The 23458-nt window shown below is 37.1% G+C and overlaps 3 protein-coding genes across 5 annotated transcripts; 1 reads left to right on the top strand and 2 right to left on the bottom strand.

Moving 5' to 3' along the window:
* The first annotated feature begins 6407 nt into the window (after positions 1–6407).
* LOC140823867 (putative clathrin assembly protein At1g03050) lies at positions 6408–8934 on the top strand. The gene is made up of 2 exons (XM_073185421.1): positions 6408–7151; positions 7607–8934. Exons 1-2 carry the CDS (start codon positions 6476–6478, stop codon positions 8713–8715), a joined length of 1785 nt encoding a protein of 594 aa, XP_073041522.1. The 5' UTR covers positions 6408–6475; the 3' UTR covers positions 8716–8934.
* A 537-nt stretch (positions 8935–9471) lies between these two features.
* LOC140823866 (dynamin-like protein ARC5) lies at positions 9472–17824 on the bottom strand. 2 transcript variants are annotated; one of them, XM_073185419.1, is made up of 17 exons: positions 17403–17824; positions 17017–17181; positions 16810–16932; positions 15761–15982; positions 14957–15090; positions 14784–14876; positions 14435–14498; positions 13968–14016; positions 13636–13718; positions 12876–13033; positions 12717–12777; positions 12241–12303; positions 12024–12124; positions 11323–11380; positions 10448–10789; positions 9929–10093; positions 9472–9835 (listed from the first exon to the last, which is right to left on the bottom strand). In XM_073185419.1, the coding sequence occupies exons 1-17, from the start codon at positions 17748–17750 to the stop codon at positions 9773–9775; spliced, it is 2292 nt and encodes a 763-aa protein (XP_073041520.1). In that variant the 5' UTR covers positions 17751–17824; the 3' UTR covers positions 9472–9772. The 2 variants fall into 2 exon arrangements, with proteins under 2 accessions (XP_073041520.1, XP_073041521.1); XM_073185420.1 differs by having other exon boundaries at positions 17381–17519.
* Positions 17825–18760: 936 nt separating this feature from the next.
* LOC140824841 (uncharacterized) lies at positions 18761–20687 on the bottom strand. Of its 2 annotated transcripts, none has more exons than XM_073186384.1 (5): positions 20534–20687; positions 20373–20436; positions 19621–20088; positions 19340–19399; positions 18761–19188 (listed from the first exon to the last, which is right to left on the bottom strand). In XM_073186384.1, exons 2-5 carry the CDS (start codon positions 20391–20393, stop codon positions 18802–18804), a joined length of 936 nt encoding a protein of 311 aa, XP_073042485.1. In that variant the 5' UTR covers positions 20394–20436; positions 20534–20687; the 3' UTR covers positions 18761–18801. The 2 variants fall into 2 exon arrangements, with proteins under 2 accessions (XP_073042485.1, XP_073042486.1); XM_073186385.1 differs by having other exon boundaries at positions 20623–20675.
* Positions 20688–23458: the final 2771 nt, after the last annotated feature.

Genomic DNA, 23458 nt, shown 5'->3' with positions numbered 1-23458 from the left:
ACTCACCAAAGGATCTCTTATTATTGCTAGAGGTATGAAGCAAAATTCTCTTTACCTCATGCAAGCAAAAATATCAAATGGAGAGGTTCATGCATCTACAAAAATCTCATCCATTGAGTTGTGGCACAAGAGACTTGGACATATTAGCCAGAAGGGAATGGAAACTTTGGCTAAGAGAAAACTCCTTCCTGAAGTATCTGGTATGCATTTGGAAACTTGTGTTGATTGTTTGGCCGGAAAACAACACAGAGTTGCATTTCAAAGTTTTTCTTCATCAAGAAAAACTCAACGCTTGGAGTTAGTACATACAGATTTGTGTTACATGAAAGACAGAACTCTCGGTGGTGCGCTATATTTTGTGACCTTTATTGATGATTTCTCACGAAAGGTCCGGTGCTTTGCGTTGAAATCTAAAGATCATGTCCTTGAGGTCTTTAAGCATTTTCACGCAAAAGTTGAAAGAGAAACAGGAAAGAAACTGAAGTGTATTCGTTCTGACAATGGTGGTGAATACAGGGGTCCGTTTGAGCAATACTGTATAACTCATGGTATCAGGCTTGAGAAAAGTGTTCCAAAAACCCCTCAGCACAATGGTCTAGCTGAAAGAATGAACAGGACAATTTGTGAAAGGATAAAGTGCATGTTATCACACTCCAAATTGTCCAATTCCTTTTGGGGCGAAGCCTTGGACACCCCATTCCCGCGGGGCAGGCCTCAGGTTGGACAGCTCAGGAGGAGGAGGAGGAGGACGTTGAGTAGCTGGTTGGTTTAGTTCTTCGGTATCTTTTTGATTCGATATGGTTGTACCGTATATTTCATTTTAGTTGAGTTGTCCTGGATTTTCGATTGGGTTGTATAACTATCTTTTGGTGACAGTTTTCCGCCTTTATTTCTGATTGTTTTTAATTAAGTTAATCGCATGCTTAGTTCTTGATTAGTAGGTGATTCTGGAACGGGTCACTACATTTACCCGTTCCAGAATCACCTACTAATCAAGAACTAAGCATGCGATTAACTTAATTAAAAACAATCAGAAATAAAGGCGGAAAACTGTCACCAAAAGATATTTATACAACCCAATCGAAAAATCCAGGACAACTCAACTAAAAATGAAATATACGGTACAACCATATCGAATCAAAAAGATACCGAAGAACTAAACCAACCAGCTACTCAACGTCCTCCTCCTCCTCCTCCTGAGCTGTCCAACCTGAGGCCTGCCCCGTGGGAATGGGGTGTCCAAGATAAACAAAACCGAGGACATGAGCGATAAGAACGCCCAGTACAAAAGCATGAGTATACAAACCTATATGAAATGCACATGCTATGATATGATACCAGGGTAGTCAAGAAACAGGAGTAACAAAGGATCTCAATATGCTCAGTCTAGAGGCGCCAAGTGGATAGTGCCGCGCGGTACTCCTCTGGGTCACTGCATCCACTACAAGAACAGACGTGGACCTAAAATGTACCGGATCGGAGCTTCCGAAGTGGATCGGATCGTCCGAACATTGGCTATAAATAGAGGCGCGAGGCTTCATTTCTTACTCGCCATTTCAGAGCGTTCCAGAGCGTTTTAGTCGTTTCTGAGAGGTTTCTAGTCTTTCCCGAGGTTCAGGCACTAGCAGGGAGCTACTGGCTTTGTAGCGGAGCTGTGCTCTAGTTGGGAGCTAGCGGCATCAGCGGGCTAGCGACGGACGAAGGTTTGGAATTGTATCATTATTATTTCAGGATTATCTAGTTAAGTCTGGTAGATAAGTTTTAGTGATTGTTTTCACTTGATGAATAGGCTTGGAATAGACCTGTTTGTCTGGTTTTCCAGTGGATTAGGATTGCAGTGATAGAGGTACGAAAGTACTATCCGAGATATCCTGGTCGAGTATACATTCTTATATGTGTTGCATGATTATGTGGTGCATTGATATATGTCATATGATGCATGCTATTATGTCACGCTGTATGATGCATGTTGCATTTCATGTTGAGCCGTATCTCCTTCGAGATAGCCTTTACTGTTGAGCTGTATCTCTTTCGAGATAAGCTATATCTTGTGGGGCCGCTCAGCCCTGTCTTGTGTTGTGGACGCATGGACACCGAGAGTACACAGTGGCCCGTCCAACCTTTCTCCATCAGCTGCGTTCATGGTTCGCCGGAACGGTTGCGGTGCTTGGAACGGCAACGACCGTTCCAGTTCCAATGTTATGTTGCGGAACGGTTGCGGAACGGTTGTATAAAAAAATTAATAAATTCAAAAAATTAGTAAAAAAATTTAAATATAAATTACATCATACCAAAAAATAAAATATATGAATTTATTACAAATTAATATATCAATACAAAACTATTTTACAATAATAGCACAATAAGAAATACACACTAAAAATTATAACATACCAAAGCTAATACCATAAAGAGTGACGCAGATGAGCGAGATCATTGTTAGAGTGACGCGGATGAGCGAGATCATTGTTATATTCTTCATCACTATCTCGTAGATTAAATTGATTTCGAACATTTAGATATTGACGTGATTGTTCATATGGATATTGATTAGATTGAGATGACGAAAGATCATTAGAATGAAATGACTGATTTTATAATAGTATTTCGTCACGACGATTATAGTATTCGAATCCACGATACACAGTAGAACTATTAACTGTACTTGAAGATCTATACTCGGGACCATGACCTCTAACACCATGTCATATAGATGATGAAAACAAACATTTATATAGAAAGATACCTGTAAATGCTATATAATCGAGACTTATATCATAAAGAATAACATGGAGGAACAAAATCATTAGCGTATTCTTCTTTGAGATTCAGTTGGGAAAATTGATCTCCACGATTTAGACCAGGATTAGCGACGGTTTTAAAAAAACCGTCGCCGATTTATTGGCGACGGTTAAATAAACCGTTGCTATAAAACCGTCGCTATTAGCGACAGTTAAAGCTAAAACCGTCGCTAATTGCATTCTCGTTCCGTTCAACCGTCCCATCTCCGTTTTCCACCGTTATATCGCTTACGAAACGCTGCTACAAGTCATCTACCGACCCACCCCGGAACTTTGGAACGGCAAAGGCCGTTCCCGTTCCGGAACGGCCGTTCCGGTGGCAACACGGCCGTTCCGGCGAACCATGGCTGCGTTAGATGGTGATGTTCCTAACAAAGTTTGGACAGGGAAAGATGTCTCATACAAACACTTGAGAGTGTTTGGTTGCAAAGCTTTTGTTCATATACCAAAAGATGAAAGATCCAAGCTTGATGACAAATCCAAAAAGTGCATATTTTTGGGTTATGGCCATGAAGAGTTCGGATACAGATTATGGGATCCATTGAATCAAAAGATTGTTAGAAGCCGAGATGTTGTATTCCTCGAAGATGAAGTTGGTTCTGATGCGGAACACAACAAACAATCACAATCATCCAATTCAGAATTTCCAGTAAATTTAGATCCAGTTTATTTCCCCACAATTCAGGATCACGGGGGAGAAACACAAACTGAGCATGATGAGATAATTGAGCCAATAGATGCTCAAGACAACTCTTCAACTCCACCTTCAGAAACAGAGATCAGAAGGTCCACCAGACAAAAAGTACCTTCTACGAGATACAACCCACATGAGTATGTGATGATCACTGATGACGGAGAACCAGAGAGTTTCAAAGAAGCTGTATCAAGTACACAAAAAGATAAGTGGATCGAAGCAATGAAAGAAGAGATGCAATCGCTTCATGAAAATCACACCTACAACTTAGTAAAGCTACCAAAAGGTAAGAAATCACTCAAAAATAAATGGGTTTACAGGTTGAAGACTGAAGAAAATAAATCACGGCTAAGGTACAAAGCGAGGTTAGTTGTGAAAGGTTTCAGCCAGAAGAAAGGTGTTGATTTTGATGAAATTTTCTCACCAGTGGTGAAGATGTCCTCTATCAGAGTTGTTCTGGGACTTGCAGCTAGTATGGATCTGGAAATAGAACAACTCGATGTTAAGACTGCATTTCTTCATGGTGATCTAGATGAAGAAATATATATGGACCAACCTGAAGGATTCATAGTTAAAGGCAAAGAGGATATGGTGTGTCGACTAAACAAAAGTTTGTATGGGTTGAAACAAGCTCCAAGACAGTGGTACAAGAAGTTTGATACATTCATGATGAATCATGGGTTCAGCAGAACCAATTCTGATCATTGTGTATTTGTTAAGAGATATGATCAGAATGATATCATCATATTATTGTTATATGTTGATGATATGTTGATCATTGGTCATGATCCAAGCAAGATAGAAAAGCTTAAGGGGGAGCTTAACAAGTCTTTTGCAATGAAAGACTTAGGATCAGCAAAACAGATTCTTGGAATGAAGATCTCTAGGGATATGGCCAATAAGAAACTATGGTTATCTCAAGAACAATACATTGAGAAAGTTCTTGAAAGATTCAAAATGGATAAAGCAAAGGCTGTTGGTACACCACTTGCAGGTCATTTCAAATTAAGTTCCATTCAATGTCCCACAAGTGAAGAAGAAAAGAAAGAAATGGAGAGGGTTCCTTATGCTTCAGCAGTCGGCAGTTTGATGTATGCAATGGTATGTACGAGACCTGACATTGCTCAAGCAGTTGGCATGGTAAGTCGATTTCTCTCTAATCCTGGCAAAGATCACTGGTCAGCAGTGAAATGGATATTCCGATATCTGAGAGGTACTTCTAAGTTTTGTTTGAGATTCGGAACTAGTCAAACTGTGTTAGAAGGTTATACTGATGCAGATATGGCTGGTGATGTTGATTCTAGAAAGTCCACATCCGGATACTTGATGACATTTGCAGGGGGAGCAGTATCATGGCAATCAAAACTTCAAAAGTGCGTGGCATTGTCTACAACAGAAGCCGAGTATATAGTCACAACTGAAGCATGTAAAGAACAACTATGGTTGAAGAAGTTTCTACAAGAGTTAGGTTTGAGACAAGACAAATTTACGCTCTATTGTGATAGTCAGAGTGCAATTCATCTGAGTAAGAACTCTAGTTTACACTCAAGGTCAAAGCATATCGATGTAAGGTATCATTGGATCCGGGATGCGTTGAACGAGAAATTGTTACATCTTGAGAAGATACATACCGATGATAATGGTTCCGATATGTTTACGAAGTCATTGTCCAAAGAAAAGCTGGAAAACTGTAGAAATATTGCAGGTCTGTTTGAATCTACAAAATGAAGCTTGAGGAGGAGAATTGTTGACATTTCAGCACATTTTTTATTCAAACAATTTTTTTAAAAAGTTTGGTTCAAAGTTGGCTACCAAACTTTGAACACACATCCTCCATTCACACTTCACCAACCCCAAATTTTTTCTTATAAATACCATGCATTTGCATCCATTCAATCCATCCCAAAAACATCCCAAAAGCACAAGCATTTGAGTGTTGTATAGCCTAGTCATTTAGATAAATTTTAGTATGCTCTGTGGTTGCGGCAATGTCCGATCTTCCACATCAGAAAGAATTTTCTATGTGATTAGAGTTGTGTTAGTTCCACTTTGAAAGTGAGATTGCGTGTGTTTCATCCAAGAATAATTATTCTTGAAGTTCTTGGTGTCCCCTAAGTTGTTCTAGGGAGAGTTGTTGTTATCTCCTATTGTTGTAGGAACGATTTGTACCCATTATTGATATAGTGGAGATTTCTTTTGTTGGACTTCGGTCTCGTGGTTTTTCCCTAATTTGGGTTTTCCTCGTAAAAATCCTTGTGTCGTTTTCTTCATAATTATTATCATTGTTGATATCGTGGAAATACTTTGATCTGATATTATCGCTAAAGGGAAAAGATTCAACACTTCCGCTGTACGAAAAGTTATTTAATTTGGCTATCTTTCCCAACAATCGGCACAACAGCATGCTTCTTCATGGGCCAAAGGCTCTACACGTTCTCAACTGATGGCGGCGGACGGGGACGTCAGTGTCTGGTTACAGATCGATCGGGCAAGCCCACAGACGTTTGACATCCAAATCCTGCTGAACATGAGGAGTGGGTTTGCTAACTTTGTACCTACCTAGATGGGGCTATAAGAGAGTCGTGGACTCGTATTTTGGGCTCTTGAGCCTTTTATTGGGACCTGAATTGATCATTCGAGTCTGATTTTGATAATGGGCAGAGTTGGTGTGCTGTCAAGGGACTCATATCTGGGGCGTGTGTTGCGTACGAAGGAAAAATAGTATTAGATTCACACACATGCACGCGTACGAAGGTAAAACCATATAAAATTTGATGGTTCGATCAATAATAATATATAGTATTGTATACACCACACAAATGCTTACATTGACTCCCGACTTTCACGATACGTAGAGAAATGTAAGCAAAGAAAAAAAGGAAATTAAGGAGAAAACGATCGATCAAGGAAAATTAAGGTCTTTTTGATTTTCTTTCTTGATCTTTTCATTCTTCAATCACAAGGATAACACTGCCTCAAAATGGCTCCAAGCAAGATAAGAAAAGCCATTGGAGCAGTCAAGGACCGGACCAGCATCAGTTTGGCCAAGGTGGGAAGCACCGCCTCTCTTTCAGATCTAGATGTCGCCATCGTTAAGGCAACGCGACACGAAGAGTACCCGCAAGACGAGCGTTACGTGCGCGAAATCCTAAGCCTAACATCATACTCCCATGCATACGTCGGTGCCTGCGTCAGCACCATATCCAAGCGCCTGAACAAGACCAAGAATTGGGTGGTCGCTTTGAAGACCCTCATGCTAATTCAACGCCTGCTAAGCGAAGGGGATGTCGCCTACGAGCAAGAGATATTCTTCGCTACGAGGAGGGGCACTCGTCTCCTCAATATGTCTGATTTTAGGGACGTTTCGGGGAAGTCTGATGCCTGGGATTACTCGGCGTTTGTGAGAACATATGCGTTGTATTTGGATGAGAAGCTTGAGTTCCGCATGCAGGGCCGGAGGGGGAAACGGAGTGGATTTTCGTGTAGTAAGGAAGAGGAGGAAGATGGTGGTAGCCGTGGCGGTAGTGGAGGAGGTAGTTCGAGTGCTGTGGTGGTGAGGGGAACTCCTGTGAGAGAGATGAAGATTGAGAAGTTGTTCTCTAGGGTCCATCATCTCATGCAACTTCTAGAGAGGTTTTTAGCATGTAAACCAACAGGTATATTTATATTTATATTTATATTTTTTAAAATAAAGTCCACATTAAATACAAATGCACATACTTGATTAAAATTTGATTTAATTAGCTCAATTCTGATGTCTATATAGGATCTGCCCATGTGCTTACTTGGGTGTACTCCCTAAAAATGTATGGATTTTTAACATTTTCCTAATTTGTTACATCTTATATAGGTCATTCCTAATTTTTTTGAAACAAGTCAAGAATCTTGAACTTGCATTCTCTAATGCTCTATTTTATTCACTGATCTATGTAGACATAAGAATCGAGTTCAAGGACAAATACTTTTTTTCAATCGTTTTTCAATGTCCCATCAACAATCCGGTTAATAAGAACTAAAGTTGAAAAAAAAATCAAGTTAGTGGAAAAAGATTATGAATTCAACGACGACATGAACTTGCTATTTACATTGGAGTTGGATAACATATATGTAGGCGCTGCAAAGCATAACAGGGTGGTGACTATGGCATTCTATCCCCTTGTCAAAGACAGTTTCCAACTGTACTACGACATTATGGAAATCATGGCAGCCTTCCTCGAGCGATTCCAACAACTCGACGTCCCCTGTTCTGTCAAAGTCTACGAGTTCTTCACTCGCCTTTCGAAGCAGTACGAAGAGCTCGACGCCATGTATAACTGGTGCAAGACTGCTGGGATCGCTCGCTCCTCCGAGTATCCCGAAGTTGAGAAAATCCCCAAGAACAGACTCGACGTGTTAGACGACATTATCCAACGAAAATCCGCCAACGCGCATAACATGAAGAATGTGCCGACCCCAAAGCCCGAGCTCGTTTCTGTTGTAGAGAAAGAGCCAGCAGAGGCAGCCCCATCAGAAGATATGAACGCAATCAAGGCGTTGCCCTCACCCGAAGGATTCGTAGATGAAACAGGTAGTAAAGCTGAGCCTGAAGCAACTGTGGACAAACCAAAAGAGGAGAAGAATATTTCTCAACAAGAAGGAGATCTCTTGAACTTGAGCGAAAATGAACTAACCACAGAAGAACAAGGAAATAGATTAGCTTTAGCTTTATTTGATGCCGATTCAGCGAATAATTCTGCTCCTGAAACCACAGCTACTCCCTGGGAAGCTTTCAAAGAAGATTGGGAAACAGCATTGGTCCAAACCGCAAGTCATTTGTCTAACCAAAAGGCATCGCTTGCGGGAGGGTTCGATACCTTGCTGCTCGACGGGATGTATCAGCACGGAATGACAGCCCAGGCAGCATTTTCTTCAGGTTACATGGCAACCGGAAGTGCAAGTAGTGTCGCATTCGGTTCAGCCGGGAAGCCCGCGGTGCTGGCACTGCCAGCTCCACCGGACTCCAAAAGTGGAGCAGCCGCCACGAACAGTGATCCTTTCACCGCATCCCTCTCAGTGGCGCCGCCGTCCTACGTTCAGATGTCGGAGATGGAGAATAAACAAAGGTTGTTAGTTGAAGAACAGGTAATGTGGCAGAATTATGCGAGAGATGGGATGCAGGGACTGGTGGGGTTAGGGAAGGTACAGCAGCAGAATCAGTATCCACACAATACAAGAATATAATCTGCCGGACTGTTCGAGTAATTTTTAGATATTGCGAACACTGCAAAATTTAAGATGAATCAGTTGTGAGAACATGTACATGGAATGGAGGAAAACTATGAAAAATTATTAGCAGATTATTATCGATTTTGAAGAAAACTTCATATATGTATGTATGATTAGTTAGGATAAATTAAAGTTCTTAATTTGTGGATTTGAGTTTGGCAGATTCTCATCATAATGGTTAATTGTGAACTTTATTTAGTTTCGACCTTACATTAATTTTGAATTTTGAAATAAATATGATATAAAACTTTTAATTTGTAAGTACTAATATATAAGCATAGACGACGTTGAATATATTATCGTAATGAATATTAATCTTGCATCATACATGACACAGTACTTTGGTAAGCAGCCAACGAGGATAAAAATAATTGTTTCCTTAGCTTTGGCCTTTAATGATAAAATATTACTATCAAATCATGTTTTTTTTCAATGTCATGACTTATTGAATTGGATGGGAAAGTGCAATTATTTCTCAATTACATCATGTGTTATATTTGGTTGGATAGTGTATTCGAATTTTATTTGTTTTAATACTTTACGGATGAACAAACCAAACTTTGGCTTCAAGTGAGTGTATATATATATATTATAGTGAGAATGGGGTCAATGATTTGTGGCATGTTTTTGCCACCACCCATGTCATGTAGTGCAGTCGATACACTGATGCTTATTAAATCCCAATGATAACAAAATCCTCTCCCCAAAGTGTAATAAAGAAAAGAAACCATGTCAAGTAAATGATAACAAAATATAAGTGAAGTACGTACAGAGACAACCAAATGAAGATCCAGCGAAAAGACCACAAATCAGGATTCCAACATTTCAAACAACTTGTCTGCAAAGCACAACGACAATGAAAATCCTTCATTTTCAAACAATTATTAATATAGCAGAATGATTATCAACATTCACAAAAGAATATCACATTTAGAATTGATCTTGCATGACAAAAGAGGAAATAGACGACCGGCTGGTACAGACCATGCTATGGCCTCGAGGCCCTCGGCGACTAGACTTGGTTTGAATTAAGCTGTTGGTGAATTTGTCTGAATTTCTCCTTAAGCCGGTCTATCTGCAGAGCATATGACAATTTAACAAAACAACAATAAAATAAGAACCAAACAATTAATTAAGACAAATGAGAGAAATTACGATAGTCAATTACCCTCTTAAGCTCGATTTCTGTTTCTCTCTTTCGCTGTCCCAGTGACTGTCGTAGACTGGTGATGTTGAAAACATTATCTAAATCATCTTCAAATGCAGATTCTAAGTCGTCTCGTAGAAGCGCAGGTAACTTGTCAACAACAGGCATTAGAAGAAAACAGTTGAACTGCGAGTAACAAGCCATGGTTAAGGAGTCCTTAAAATTGCAGTCTAATTCTGTTCTGGCTGGCCAGTTTGCATACACATGTTAAGGAATCGAGTGAATCAATGTGTGATTAATTGAACTTTTTTGAAGCCATGGCTACGGCAACCAAGTAAAGGAAACGAGAACGCAAAAAACTAATATGTGGCATACTTCACTATGGGTAAGTCAAATGACGCTGCAGCATACAAGTCCAAATGAAGAAAAAGGTATGCAAGGTCGCAAAACTCGTTTAACCAATGTGTATGCAACCTTTTAATTATCTTTTTGCAAAATACTAAATAAACAAAATGTTTTAAAAAGTGGATGTTAATAAACCTTTAGTTCTGCGGATGCAAGGAAGTATTCTCTGATCCCATGAAAAATTTGTTGAACTAATGCATAAACAATCCGTTCAGAGGAAGGGGCAAGCCTTCTATTCCAGAGCGTGCTATCCAGAAGGTCAGCCAGCCTTGTCTCAGTTGTAGCAATACTAGTTGCAGAATCATTTCCTGAAGCCAAATGGTTGAGTTTTACATCTGACTTCAACTTATTCTCTAGCTTCTCATTGGCTACGGGTCCAGATGATAATTCAGAAAACGAATTAGCGGAATGAACACCAGCTGTAGACTGCTCCGATCCACCAAACGAGTCCAAGAACTGACGTAATCCAGCTCGATTCTGCAATGTAATATTGTGTGAACAGATAGGTAAGAATATGAAAGCAAAGAGGAGCAATTTTACAAATCACATACACGTTTAGCTTGTCTGATGTATCATAATAATTAATAACTTTCAATCACCATTCCACCATGACTCCCTCTCAGGTAAAAAAACAAGGAAAGAGCGCGAATTCTCCCAAGTCCTAAAAGCATTTAGGACCGTTCTCGCTTCATTTCATTTAAGTGTATAAATTGGGTTTTCACTGAGTGGGGGTGCATATACGCCAAAAGATATTAATGTCACACGACTCACACCTCAACACAGTGACCAGAACCTCCAAAATAAAGAAGAAAATACATCAAACATATTATTATTCATAAGCCAAAACAGACACTTTAAAAAATATATTCAGCATTCATTCTAAAGACAGGAATTAGAAAACATGTGATTAATAACAGGTATGAGACTCTGCAGCATTTTGAAAAGATAAGTGAGCAAACAAAGAATGGAATGAAAATTTCATTATTAAATTCAAATGGCAACTTCACTACCTTATTGTGGAGAGACCACGAAACATAACGAGTAGTGCTTACTAGGTCCTCCAAACACCTGCAATATTTGCAATGGAATGTTGATATAAGTCCTATAAATGAGTAAATTGAAAACAAATGATATCAATGGAATTCAAATTGTGCTAATTATGCAGGAACATTGAAAAGGTAAAATGCCAAGTACTAATAGTCTACTTGTTTCGTGTCGAAGAAGTTGTCAAGGCTATAGGATCAATACTATGAAAAACAGTCCATATGCTACACGGATAAATGATCAATCATATAACTTGTAAACCTACATTGAAGCATGAATCATAGATTTAACTGATTATTATAATTTATTATTTAATTAATGGGTCAAATAAAATGGAGAACATATATAGGTAATTGCCTCCTTTATATACCTGAAAATAACAAATGGGTTTTCAAGCTTGAAAAATAAAATATAAACAATTAAAGGAAAAAATTCATTTTCATCAACATATGTACTCAATTTAAATTAAGTAGAATAACTTTGATATACATTCTTTAAAGTAATAAGAACAACAAAATATATCTCCATATACATAATTCACAAATACAACACGATAGCAAAGACAGAGAGCATCTGAATTAACTTAAGGTTGCATGATCACTTGGCAAAGCCACAGTTTTTATAGCCAGGTCATGAGAACCTGAAATGTCAAGGCAGATACACTTACTTTTCATGGCATGAACGTTCGGTTGATTCAGCAAAGTTGTTGAAGGCAGCAGAAACACGTTTCAGAAAAACTTCATGGTCACTCAAATATTCACCGTCTCTCTGTTGGAAATCACAAGCAATATAAGTGGTAAGTACAGATACAATACCAGCAAGCTCAAGTTTTAAAAAAGGGTGTTAATCCTAGAACCAGAAACATACAAGGCCACAAATCTTACCTGGAGAAGAAAAACTGAGATGGGAAGCATTCTTTTCAGAATGTGTAGCAGTCTAGCACCCAACTGGTGCACAGAAAACAACAAACTTTAATTTAGATGCATCTAGAAAGCAATACTCGTTATGGAATGTAAAATATACAAGATCTCAGAGCTCAAGTCAAAGTATGGCCAGATGGTAAAGGGATGGTCACAACTAACAGGTCTCAATATTTCACTGACAAGGAACAACATGGATCCAGACAAGGTGAAAACTACAAATCCCTTCGGTTCGATGTCAAAAACCACAATTTTTTACAAAAAGACTCCTTTAGTATACTTTCTTTCATACAGTAAGAGCAGGTCACTGCTCAAATCTGGGCACTTGATTTTTGAAATATATGTTTATACATGAAAAATCTTCAGTTTTTACTAGAAATCGACAAAATACTGCAATCTAAAAGTGGAAATAAAGTTATTTAAGGCGTTGAATTTATCACCTGATGGAGAAAAGGTTCAAAAGTATCACGAGCCTTTGCAACAGCGATGACACAAGCTGTCCTAATGTCCCAAATGTGTAATAATAAGATTAAGTAACTACTATATTGGGAAAGGCCGACCAGATTCATGAACTGAACACGGCTATAATTAATTAATACCTGGAATAGTTTGTTCCATCATGGATGTCCTCAACTCCACATGCATTGACAATTTCTTCACGTGTAATAGGAGGACATTTGATTCCCCCAACAACAAAACGAAACTCAGCCATTGCACGATGATATTGAGCACCTCCATAAAGACGCATTCCTGCATTCTGCGTAGCAAAAACATAAATAAAACTCCTGTGAGAACACAAAGAACATCACTTGATCCCATGGCAGAATTTGGTAAATAACTTAGGAATCTAATTAATGTTATTGGAAGCAAGAATATATAAAATCCCAACAATAAAAATATCAGGCAGCAAGATGTTTATGCCACTTCTGGATAAAAGAATAACCAAAAAAGCATAAAATTAGATTCTTAGAAATACGAAAATATTAAACTACTTAAAAGGTAAAGACTCTTTCAATCCTAACGGAGAGGATACAGTATCCAACGAGTAAAACTTTTGTTAAGTGTTGATTAAGTGCTTCAACTTGGAAAAACCAGCACAATTAAATTTCGCACACATCAAATGTGAGCATAGTTTCTGAAAAAACATACACTTGATGGCATGAATAAGTAAGCATGCTCCTTTTCAACAATTTACATGAGAACGGATCAAGAGGGAAAAGCATAACGCAAAATAATTAGTAAAACTGGCATGAAAAGAAAGTAACAGTAAAAAATGCATTACGTGTTTTTTTTCATACACAAAACATGAAGGTGCATGGAGGAAAAAGATACACATTTGCAAAATATAGAGCTACTTACGGGTATTAACTTCTGAGGCAACTGAAGGCCATCAGAGCCAATAAATGATCCTCCATTAACCCTCTCATCTTGTAGAGTTTCACCTGAAAAATGAACAAAGTTGAGCTACCAATACATTAGTAAGAAATCAAGTACATAAATATAATCAACGCAATGAACCAAACATGATATAGAGAGGCAAACAGACGTGAATAAAACAATGAAAATGAATATGGGCACAACAAAATAGGAACTATCCATGATAAAACTGAAACTGGATCGTATGGTTGAAACTGTGAATAACACGATGATGCTCTCTTTGTCGAACTATTGAGTGGTCACAAAGAGCTTACCAAATTTATCCGGGGGTGCAACAACTGTTCCTTTCAGCAGAAGTGATAACTGAGCAATAAAACTATAATCAGATATGGCAGCTTGAAAGGCAAAGATAAATTTTTCATACTGGTTAGTTGGAACACAAACAACGAACCATCTCGAGATATGAGTAAATTATGGCAAGAAATAAAATGTAAATGATCAGCCAGATTATTTATAAAAGCTAGCAAAGTTCAAGCAAAAAGAGGTGAAGTGTGGTGGCAAAGCCACAAATATGCCAGTGAATGTAATTATATATGGCAGCAAATCAAATGATCAACCAGTCAAAGGCTCTAAGCTAAGAGTCAAGGCCATTGTTAATTTGTCAGAAACAAGTAACTCCTGTCTTTTTGCAATCTTAGCTTGTTTATCTTTCAAGTTCTACTAGGGACGGTGTCTTGGAAATTCATAATAGTTAAAAGTTAGATATCAAAATATATTTCACCTTGGTCAAGAAAAGATCGTGGAAAACTCTTCCTTTCTCTTTGAGTTTCACTTCATCCAAAGTGCTGAGGAAAGGCCAACAACAACAGTAACTCAATTCAAAAGGTCAGATGTCACAAGTCACTTCAATTTAATGTGCCAAAGAAGAAATGGAAACTAAACAAGCAAATAGACATCAACAGGACCACTTAAGAGAAAAATTGAAAAGTGAATAAAACAGAATATGCCCACTTCTAGTGATTTTGCAACCTAGGTTGAATATAATCACCAAGGAATTAATCTTCTGATGATGTTCACCATTAAAGTATTTCAATTTTTTTAATATTCTATGTCCTGAAGAAACGTCAAACCTTAGTTCCTGATTTATGTCATTTAGCTTCTTTGTTGTGCTCCGATACTCTTTTTCAAGAAGTGGAATGATCAGTGGTACGCTGTCCATATACCTTGAAATACATGAAGATCACAGAACTGTAAGATACAGCATTAATGGCCACTCGTATGCAGCGATATGTACATTGTATACCTTTTCTGCAGCAACTCCTCCAAGAATAACCGAAGGCTGCTAACACCAATTCTGCTTCTTTCAAGTTTTGAAAGTGTCCTACCTAACTTTTCCTCCAAAGCTATGATATCTTCTATCTCCCTCAATGATATAGCCTAACAAAGAATAAGGAGAAGATTAATTTGCAATCCACATTGGCAAGACAGTAAATACATCATTAAAACATATAAGGTAGTGCACTCCACGATGCTGAAGGTTGTAGGTGGCTACACCAACAATGTTAGGCTCGCCTATTCCTAAAACACTGTTGATGACTTTGTCAAGCATGATATTGGTCTGACAAAAGCCCTGGATAGAATAGGTTTTTAGCCAATCAATAGTCCTGAAGAATAAGCATAAATCCTGTAGATTCTTAAAGACTTTTTTTTGATACAATAAATATAAAGTTTTGAGATCGGTCATTATTATCATGAAAATGGAATAGAAAATGAAGGCCTCAAGATAAGACCAATACCAATTTCTGTAGCCTGTTACTTGGAATGAACTCACTTGAGGATTTTGCAAATTGTAACCGAATCTCACTCACCCTGACCGGTTAAACAAAGTGGCAATTTACAAAGTATAGCAATCTGTCATCAATTATCTTCAGAGACCAAATCTTACATAAATAACGATGTTGGCAAAGCAGTAAAATTTAAAACTTACAAAGAAATATAAAATAGAAAAGAGTACCACATAAAAACATATGATATGTCAGCGCATGAAAGGCTCTCTCGTAAACTGTCTTATTGGACATGATGTGGCTCAAGAAGAATAGAGTCTAACCTGTTTGAACTCATCATTTGACCTGTAGACTGATTCATGCCCAGATCCAACTCTCCCAGAAGGAACAGATGTGAAAAAGGGTGAATCCCCTAACATGAAGCCATCAAGCGTACATGCAGGTGGTGAAAGAAAAACTTCCACGTCTGAAGCCCGTGCAAACTGAGGGATTTTTGTATCTAGCTTTGTCGACACAACTACAGTCCTTGAAAGTTCAGGATCAATCTATATAAGAGCGCGAGATGGAATTAATCGTTTACAGAACAGATAAATGTCGAAAGTTTTGAATAGTAAATGGCATCACCATCCTCAAATTTTTAAAGAGTCCTTGTTTTGGTTCATAATACTTCATGGTCTGAACTGAAGTTTGAAGATCTGATCATCTGGTTGTAGTAGATGTAAATCGCTTGTTCTTTTGATAATGCAAGAGCTTCCTAGGTCAATTAAAATTCATGCAACAGAAAAAAATCTATATTTTCTCATGACCAAACTGACCAGAATACTTTCATGATCCTTATAATAAATTTTGAGTCTGCAAAGGATTCTAAAGATATTTATTAGTTGAAAAAAGAGAGCATACAAGCTGATGGGGCTTGTAAAATAAGGTAACTGCATAATTCATTAAGTCCTTGGTGATCTATAGGCTCTCGGACAGTCTCAAAATATGAAAGAAGTGTAAAATGTTTCTCCTGATGATGTGATTAAACCTCAGGTAGATACTTTTGGCAATAATTTTATGGTTAATGCAGGCACATGAATTAATAATGCAGTTAAGCAAAAACGAAATTACCCGATACTTATATGACTCTTTCCACACAAATTTTCTATGAGAATAGTAAATTTACTCAAGCAAGTTCAACTTATCTAATGCAGTTCATCAAAGAAATCAAAGCCCGCATACCCTTTTCTACCCACTAATTGCTAAGTAAACTAAGACAGGTTGTAAGATATATTTCTTTTGCACGTGGAAACATATTGAGCAAACTAAGAGCATTTCATTATTTTCTGGGGCTATTAAAGTAAGTTAACCTACACAGCTGACATGAACATACTTGCATCACTACCCTCCGTGTTGTGGCATTACTCCAATCATTACAATCTTCAAGGCACAATATGATAAATTCCTTGTGCTGCATCTTATGTCGCACCAACGACTCCACAGCACGAGCTTGAATCTGCCATAAAAGATTCTTAGAACTCAGACGTTGAAAATATGTGATCTTGAAGCGAAACTAACTACATTGAAATTAGAACCTTACCTGCAATCCCCGATTTTTCCGAGTTGGGGCTGGAGCAACAAGTCCAGGGGTGTCTATAATGGTAAGGTTCGGACAATGCTTGTACTCTATTCTGATTATTATTTCTTTTGAAGAAAATTGGGAAGGTTCTCTTTCCAGCCTCATGTTTTCAGCTTCAATGTACGACTGCAGAAGAACAATCATCACATCCAATGATAATGTAAATATATGCAATTATACATTAAAGGCACTTCAGGGAATACAATGTTAAAGTGTTCATTGGGCAGACAATGCCCCTAGATTAGCTTTGATGAAGATTTTGATCATAACTTTCAATATATGTTGAAAGATGGAAGGATGAGATGAATGTAACAATTTATTGCACCTTTAAACCAATTCACACATGCCTGAATTTCTTGGAGGGATTTTTCCTGCGGAACAGAAGGATCCGAATCCGATAGAAGGTGGCAGAGCGGGGTGTCACAATCGGGATTGAACTTCATATGCAAGGTAATGGGACGACGTGTCTTGGTTCCGCCACCAACATGGTTAAACTGAAAGCCCATAAGAGCCTCGACAAGCGCACTCTTCCCGTCAGTCTGGTGGCCCACCAACAGGACCGCCGGCGCGTCGAACGGTGTGGAGAACTCCTGAGCCAGGCTATGGAGATCATTGTAGGCTTCGTACAGCTTCCAATGCCCTCCATCCATTTGTGCAGAGCTACCAATGTTGATTTTCTCGTCTTTTTCCTCCATTTGCAGTCTCTATCTCACCACTGTAGGTGGGCGGGAGAAGTGTGTGACTGAGAAGCCTGTTATCGTAAAGTCGTTTCGAGGTTTTTTGAAAATATTTTGGACCTTTATTATTCGTTGGGCTTGTGGATAAGTGGCCCATTTCGAGGTTTTTTAAATATATTTTTTGAAAATTCGTTTAATCAGATTGAGTTGCTTGAAAATAAATTCAGAACCATTTTAATCTGTTCCGATGGAATCTGATCTAATATACATATAATTAATTTTTCGATTACTTTGTTACATTAATAACCTTATATATTTTTTGGCCAAACAAAAATATTTATTCCAATTATGTTTGAAGCCGTTTCGGTTTTGGTTTTAGATTGAGTTATACTCCTAATCTGATAAACCTAACTTGGTATACTGGGCACCATTTGTTTTACCTAATTAGAGGTGGATAGCATTAACAACCATACTCATCACTTGTTCGTTCTTTGGTTTTTTAAAGTCCGGTTACAATCCTAAATTTATTGTTTTATTCATCCACTCCATCTCTCTTCATTTCACTCTTCCTTCACGTTATAATTTATTCTCATTTTTATATTTTTATCACTCTCATTGTTTATCATATTCACAAACCAAAGGGTACCATATATAAGAATTATGAGATAGTAATGAAGATATTTCAAAAAAAAAATCCACAATTGTTTATAGTATTTAACAATAAAATCCGATTACTATAAATTAAATCGTGTTTATTGAATGCAAATTCCACGACTTCTAAGTTCTACCCGTTGATATTCATAGTTGAAATTTGTGGGCACGACTTCATTATTTCAAAAATTCTTCACATATATTCATTCAGGAAACAATAGACATGTAATCAGGTAATTGTACTTGCTATTCATTGTTTATAGTATTTAACTATACCTCTATCTCACAGCCAAATTGTGGCTCAAAAACTGGTAAAAGGGTATCACAAAATCTCAGCAATTTTACCATCTAAATCAGTGGCGAGACTGGTGAATCTTATACTAGTATTTCTTCAGCCAAAAGACAACCAATCAAGAAATCAGTCAGTGCAAATATTGAGAAACACAGGCAATCTTTTTGTCGAACCTGTACCATATAGAACTTTTTGTATCTGAGCCTCCAAATCTTCCTTCGAGGGATTCTTTTTTCTTTCATTTAATCCAAGTGGTAAAACAACCTCAATTCCATCATCCAGAGGTGACCAATTTGAAGATGAAAGGGCAGGATTTGGGACTTTGCTATCATCGATGGATGCAGAATTGGGTTTGATTTCGAGAGTAGATGTCGATGAGGCCATTGTGGGTGGTGTCGGCAATGAGAGGGCTGCTGCTGCAGTGGATGAGGCGATGATTTGTTGACCTGAACAGCTTTTCTTTCCATGTGATGATGAGCTTGATCCGCTGGAACTTATGTACTGTTTGAAGATCTATTCGCAAGAAAATTGGAAAAGTATCAAGAAACCACACAAGAAATCTTGTGGTATAAAGATGTGAAATTCAACGCTTGGCCTGATAATGATGATGTATTATTCGGCAAGAAAAGTAAAGGGAAATGAGAAAAGAATGTGTCTTTCATACCTCAAGCTTGTTCTTGCCAGAGAAACGAGGAGGACGCAGGTCCTCCTTGCCGTGTGCAGACTGTTGCATATGAAAGTGAATCAATAAAGCTTTTACTCCGTGTATCCTAAAGAACGCTTTTGCTGATATGGGCTTTTAGATACTTTTCCTCTCAAATTATAAGCAACGACTTTATCTTACCCATTATATATGGTGAAAGGAAATAAGAACCATTAGATATTATTTTGGAAAGAATAAGAACCATTAGATTATAATACTTTTGATAGAGAGAGATTGTTGACCTGGCATTTGGAACTCAAGCGGCATATACCAGAATCCTCCCAATTACGACATATATCCGCCTTATTGGAACAGCTATTCTCGGATCCCACACCAAATGGCTGTGACAAAGAAGTAGAATTGAGACTCAATGATGTCAGAGTTGACCTTACTCTCGCTCGGCCGCCTTTATTGGATTTTGGCACCGGAATTCCGTCCATAACTAGAACATCCTCCTCGACCTTCAGAGGCGTAGAAAATACCGGCGAGGATGGCACAGTGGCGCCGAGCCCCGGAGAGCACAGGTACTTCATCAGTGGAGATGGAGAATCCGAACTGTCAGATGCGTACGGGTCGAGAATGGGACTCAAAGGTGAGTAGTGAAAGCGGCGACCGCCTACGAAATTCGGTACGTTGATCGGCGAGATGACACCGTCTAATGATTTCAGTTTCGGAACTTTGGAATTGCGCTGATTTTCCATGGAAATACTCTGCAATTAATTAATCGTATAATTTAATATCGTAGCAAATTCAGGAAAATCAATGTTTTTATCTCTGCGCTGAAACCTCAAGATTCTGACTTGCATTTCGGCAACTTTAAATGTAGACCTAATTTCGAAATCTTCATCAACAAAAACCCTAAATGCGTGCGAAATTAGCAAAATCATAACAGAAACAACTAAAATTTCTTCGACGGTTCGACCGAAATACCGAAATAGAAATTTCAAGCATTAACTGTAGCTGCTACGTATAGACTTAATATTTAGGTCTATACCTGTAGAATTCTAGTACACATCCATATGTTTTATGCTCGCCATTATTGGATTCGAAACCTTTTCCTGCGATGAAAGAAAAAAGAACACAAATTTTTGACTGATTCCGAGCCGCAGAAACAATGAAAATTGCATTAATTCAAATGGAATCCCAAAAACTTACAGCACTGAAATTCAAATTTCTTACAGAAATAGATCAAATGAACGAGGAATGTGAAGAATCAAAGAGCGTGGTCTGCATTGATACATTACCGAAGCGAAAGCTTGATCAATTGAGAAATTGGAGAGCAAGTCGGAGCAGCGGGCTCTAACTTTTTACGCCACACTAATGGCAAAACACGCTGAGTCCAAAGTATTTATACTCTTCTATTGCAGGTGTCTGTGGGGACGAGATTGAAGCCAAGGAGAAGCTTCCAAATTTGTTTATTTTTACTTTATATTTTTAATAATATATATATATAATTTTGATATCTCGTACACATTTTGTTGAGAAACTCATACGCATGGGTAAAATGTTGACATAAAATCATTAATGCAACAGCTTTCTCGAGACAAAGAAATATGTGTGAAATGAGTGTCGATGAAACGTTTCATTAGACATTAATAAATCAACTTTTTTCTAGACATTAAAAAATGTGTGAATTGAGTATTTACGTGTAAATAAGGTTTATGAGATCTTATCTGTGTGGGTACTACATTCACTTCATTTTCGCGTCACCGCCTTCTTTCCCTCGAGCTAATTTGGGAGGTCTCGAACTCGATGTTCCGAGTGGCATCTATCTCGCGAGCCGTGAAATAAACTAGGACAATGTTGTCTCCTGGATCATTTTAGAACAATAATGAGCAATTCAGCTATCAATATCGGAAGTCGCGAAGACTCATAAGATGATTTTCAAATACAAAAACTTGCATAAAAATATTTTAGGTTGTGCTTAAACGGAGAGATTTCAAATATATTTGAATTTTTTTAGAAAACTAACCTCGTAAACTTCAAATCCACTATTTTCATGTTTGTATGATATTTCATATTAATTATTATGAATTTTAAATCAATTCAATAATGGTATCATTTAAAATTCATTCTATTTTATATAACCAGAATATGAATTAATGATTTGAAATAGTTAACGATAAAATATAATCGAAATTCATAAATTTAAAATTCTTCTATCCGAACACAACTTTATTGATTTATCATACTAGCCCAGATATAATAAAAACATGGGTAGAACATGGAAGATCTAATAAATAAGGTAAAAAAGATTTAGAAATTTTCTCTTTAAAATTTCATTTGTCAATTCATGCATTATTTGGGCTTTGGTCGTTAGCTCAATGGTACAAGGCCTGGTACTATCTGGGCCCGACTAGTTATAATGATGGTGCATAATTTTATGTAATTGTAATCAATTGCTTACTAAATATTAAAGATTTTAAATTTGTATCAATATAAAATCATTGCTTGTGGTGAGTACATTTCAAATATGAGGGTCGATTATGTCAGCTACTGTGTCTTCATTGAGTAGGTCTCTTGTGAGACGAATCAATCCTACCGATTTTTACAATAAAAATAGTACTCTTAGCATAAAAAATAATACTTTTTCATGGTTGACCAAAATAAGATATACGTCTCACAAAATACGACCTGTGAGACCGTCCCAAACAATTTTGTCATTTGCATTTTATAGTTTTTTTTAAATTTAATTTCATAGAGATATTCGTCGCCGTTTATTAATGTCTACATGATATCAAATCAATTATTTATGTTTGTGTTCATCGAGTAATCCGTAGGTATAGTCATGAGTTTGATTCTAGTGTAAATACTTTTTCGAGCAAGTATGTAACATATGGTTTGCCTACTGGATAATATTTAGCAATCATCATGATTAAATTTGTCTATGATAAAACTACAATATAGTTAATTCACATAGATATATACTTTTTTCTATTAGATAATAATTATAACAAAGAAAAACAAATCATTTTTATGCAATTTTTATTAATAAAAAAACACACAACGACGAATACAAAATAGAAATATAGGCCATTTTACCTTCTTCCCCGTGGACTTGCGGCGTAGTAGACTAATATTTATAAATTCAAGAAAACCAAAGCTGGCAAAATTATTCAGCTCCATTGCGTCAAAGCGAATTTACAAAAAAAAATATTTGTTTCTAGATAAATTTTAACTTTGAAATTTTATTTTTAATAATATAAATTTTCTAAAAAAAAAAAAAAAACCTATAGGCACTTAAATTTGTCTCGAGTCTTTACTTTCTTGCGACTAAGAGACGGCACTTAACTCAAGAACGATTGGCAAAAAATTTATTCTATGCTATTTTTATTTTGAAACTTATATTTTTTATAAATTGAAATTTATTATTAAATTAAAATTCGTAAATTTATGTGTTATTTAATACTATTATTTTGGGCCACAAATGACTAACAATCGAGTCGTAGATGAGGTGGACGTAGCGACTTTAATGATGGCTCTTACTTATGAAGCAATTAATAATTAAAAAAAAAACAGTTCTACAAATTAATAATTAATTAATTGATTGTGCTTTAATATGATAATTAAAATATGATGTTTTATCAACCACATAGAATCATTTGGTCGAAAATAAAAATTAATGCAAAGAATATAATAATTAATTAATTTACTGTATAATATCCTTGGTCGAATTAACATTAATATGTATCGAGAAATTTCGTTAATTTATCCTCAATCTTTCAGAACATGGTATGGAAATTTGAGTGTTAGAGTTCATGCTAGCCGCATATTGCCACTATGAATGGCCTTAATTTTCTTGCAGAAATTCGGTCGGTATATTAAAATATATGTTTTGTCTGATTTTATTCACCTTTCTCAGTGGGGCTACCTTTCTTGACCATTAAATGGATGGACCAAAATGGTTGTTTTGGTCAGCATATCGAGCCATTTGACTTTTGATTGATGTTTATATCAAAATTCGAATCAAATCATATCAGTTTTACGATATTTCAAACCATGTACGACTCTTTTTATAAAATGATCCAAACAATTTCGTTTTGGTTTGGTTTGATTTGATTTGATTTTGATGATCTTGTT

Source organism: Primulina eburnea, chromosome 2 (genome assembly GCF_022965805.1).
Source record: "Primulina eburnea isolate SZY01 chromosome 2, ASM2296580v1, whole genome shotgun sequence".
Classification (NCBI taxonomy): Eukaryota; Viridiplantae; Streptophyta; class Magnoliopsida; order Lamiales; family Gesneriaceae; genus Primulina; species Primulina eburnea.
Note: the sequence above shows the minus strand (reverse complement) of the source record. Positions and strands in the feature narration are given on the sequence as shown.

What these genes read in the sequence shown, in the direction of transcription:
- LOC140823867 (XM_073185421.1), top strand. Translation starts at nt 6,476, where the DNA reads ATGGCTCCAAGCAAGATAAGAAAAGCCATTGGAGCAGTCAAGGACCGG. An exon ending in TTTAGCATGTAAACCAACAG is followed by an intron (nt 7,152 to 7,606) that starts GTATATTTATAT and finishes ACATATATGTAG; the next exon opens with GCGCTGCAAAGCATAACAGG.
- LOC140823866 (XM_073185419.1), bottom strand. Translation starts at nt 17,750, where the DNA reads ATGGAGGAAAAAGACGAGAAAATCAACATTGGTAGCTCTGCACAAATG. An exon ending in TTGAACCTTTTCTCCATCAG is followed by an intron (nt 12,304 to 12,716) that starts GTGATAAATTCA and finishes TCTGTGCACCAG; the next exon opens with TTGGGTGCTAGACTGCTACA. An exon ending in CAGAAATCGAGCTTAAGAGG is followed by an intron (nt 9,836 to 9,928) that starts GTAATTGACTAT and finishes TATGCTCTGCAG; the next exon opens with ATAGACCGGCTTAAGGAGAA.
- LOC140824841 (XM_073186384.1), bottom strand. Translation starts at nt 20,393, where the DNA reads ATGTGTACTAGAATTCTACAG. An exon ending in GCTTGAGTTCCAAATGCCAG is followed by an intron (nt 19,400 to 19,620) that starts GTCAACAATCTC and finishes CATATGCAACAG; the next exon opens with TCTGCACACGGCAAGGAGGA. An exon ending in CTGGCAAGAACAAGCTTGAG is followed by an intron (nt 19,189 to 19,339) that starts GTATGAAAGACA and finishes TCTTGCGAATAG; the next exon opens with ATCTTCAAACAGTACATAAG.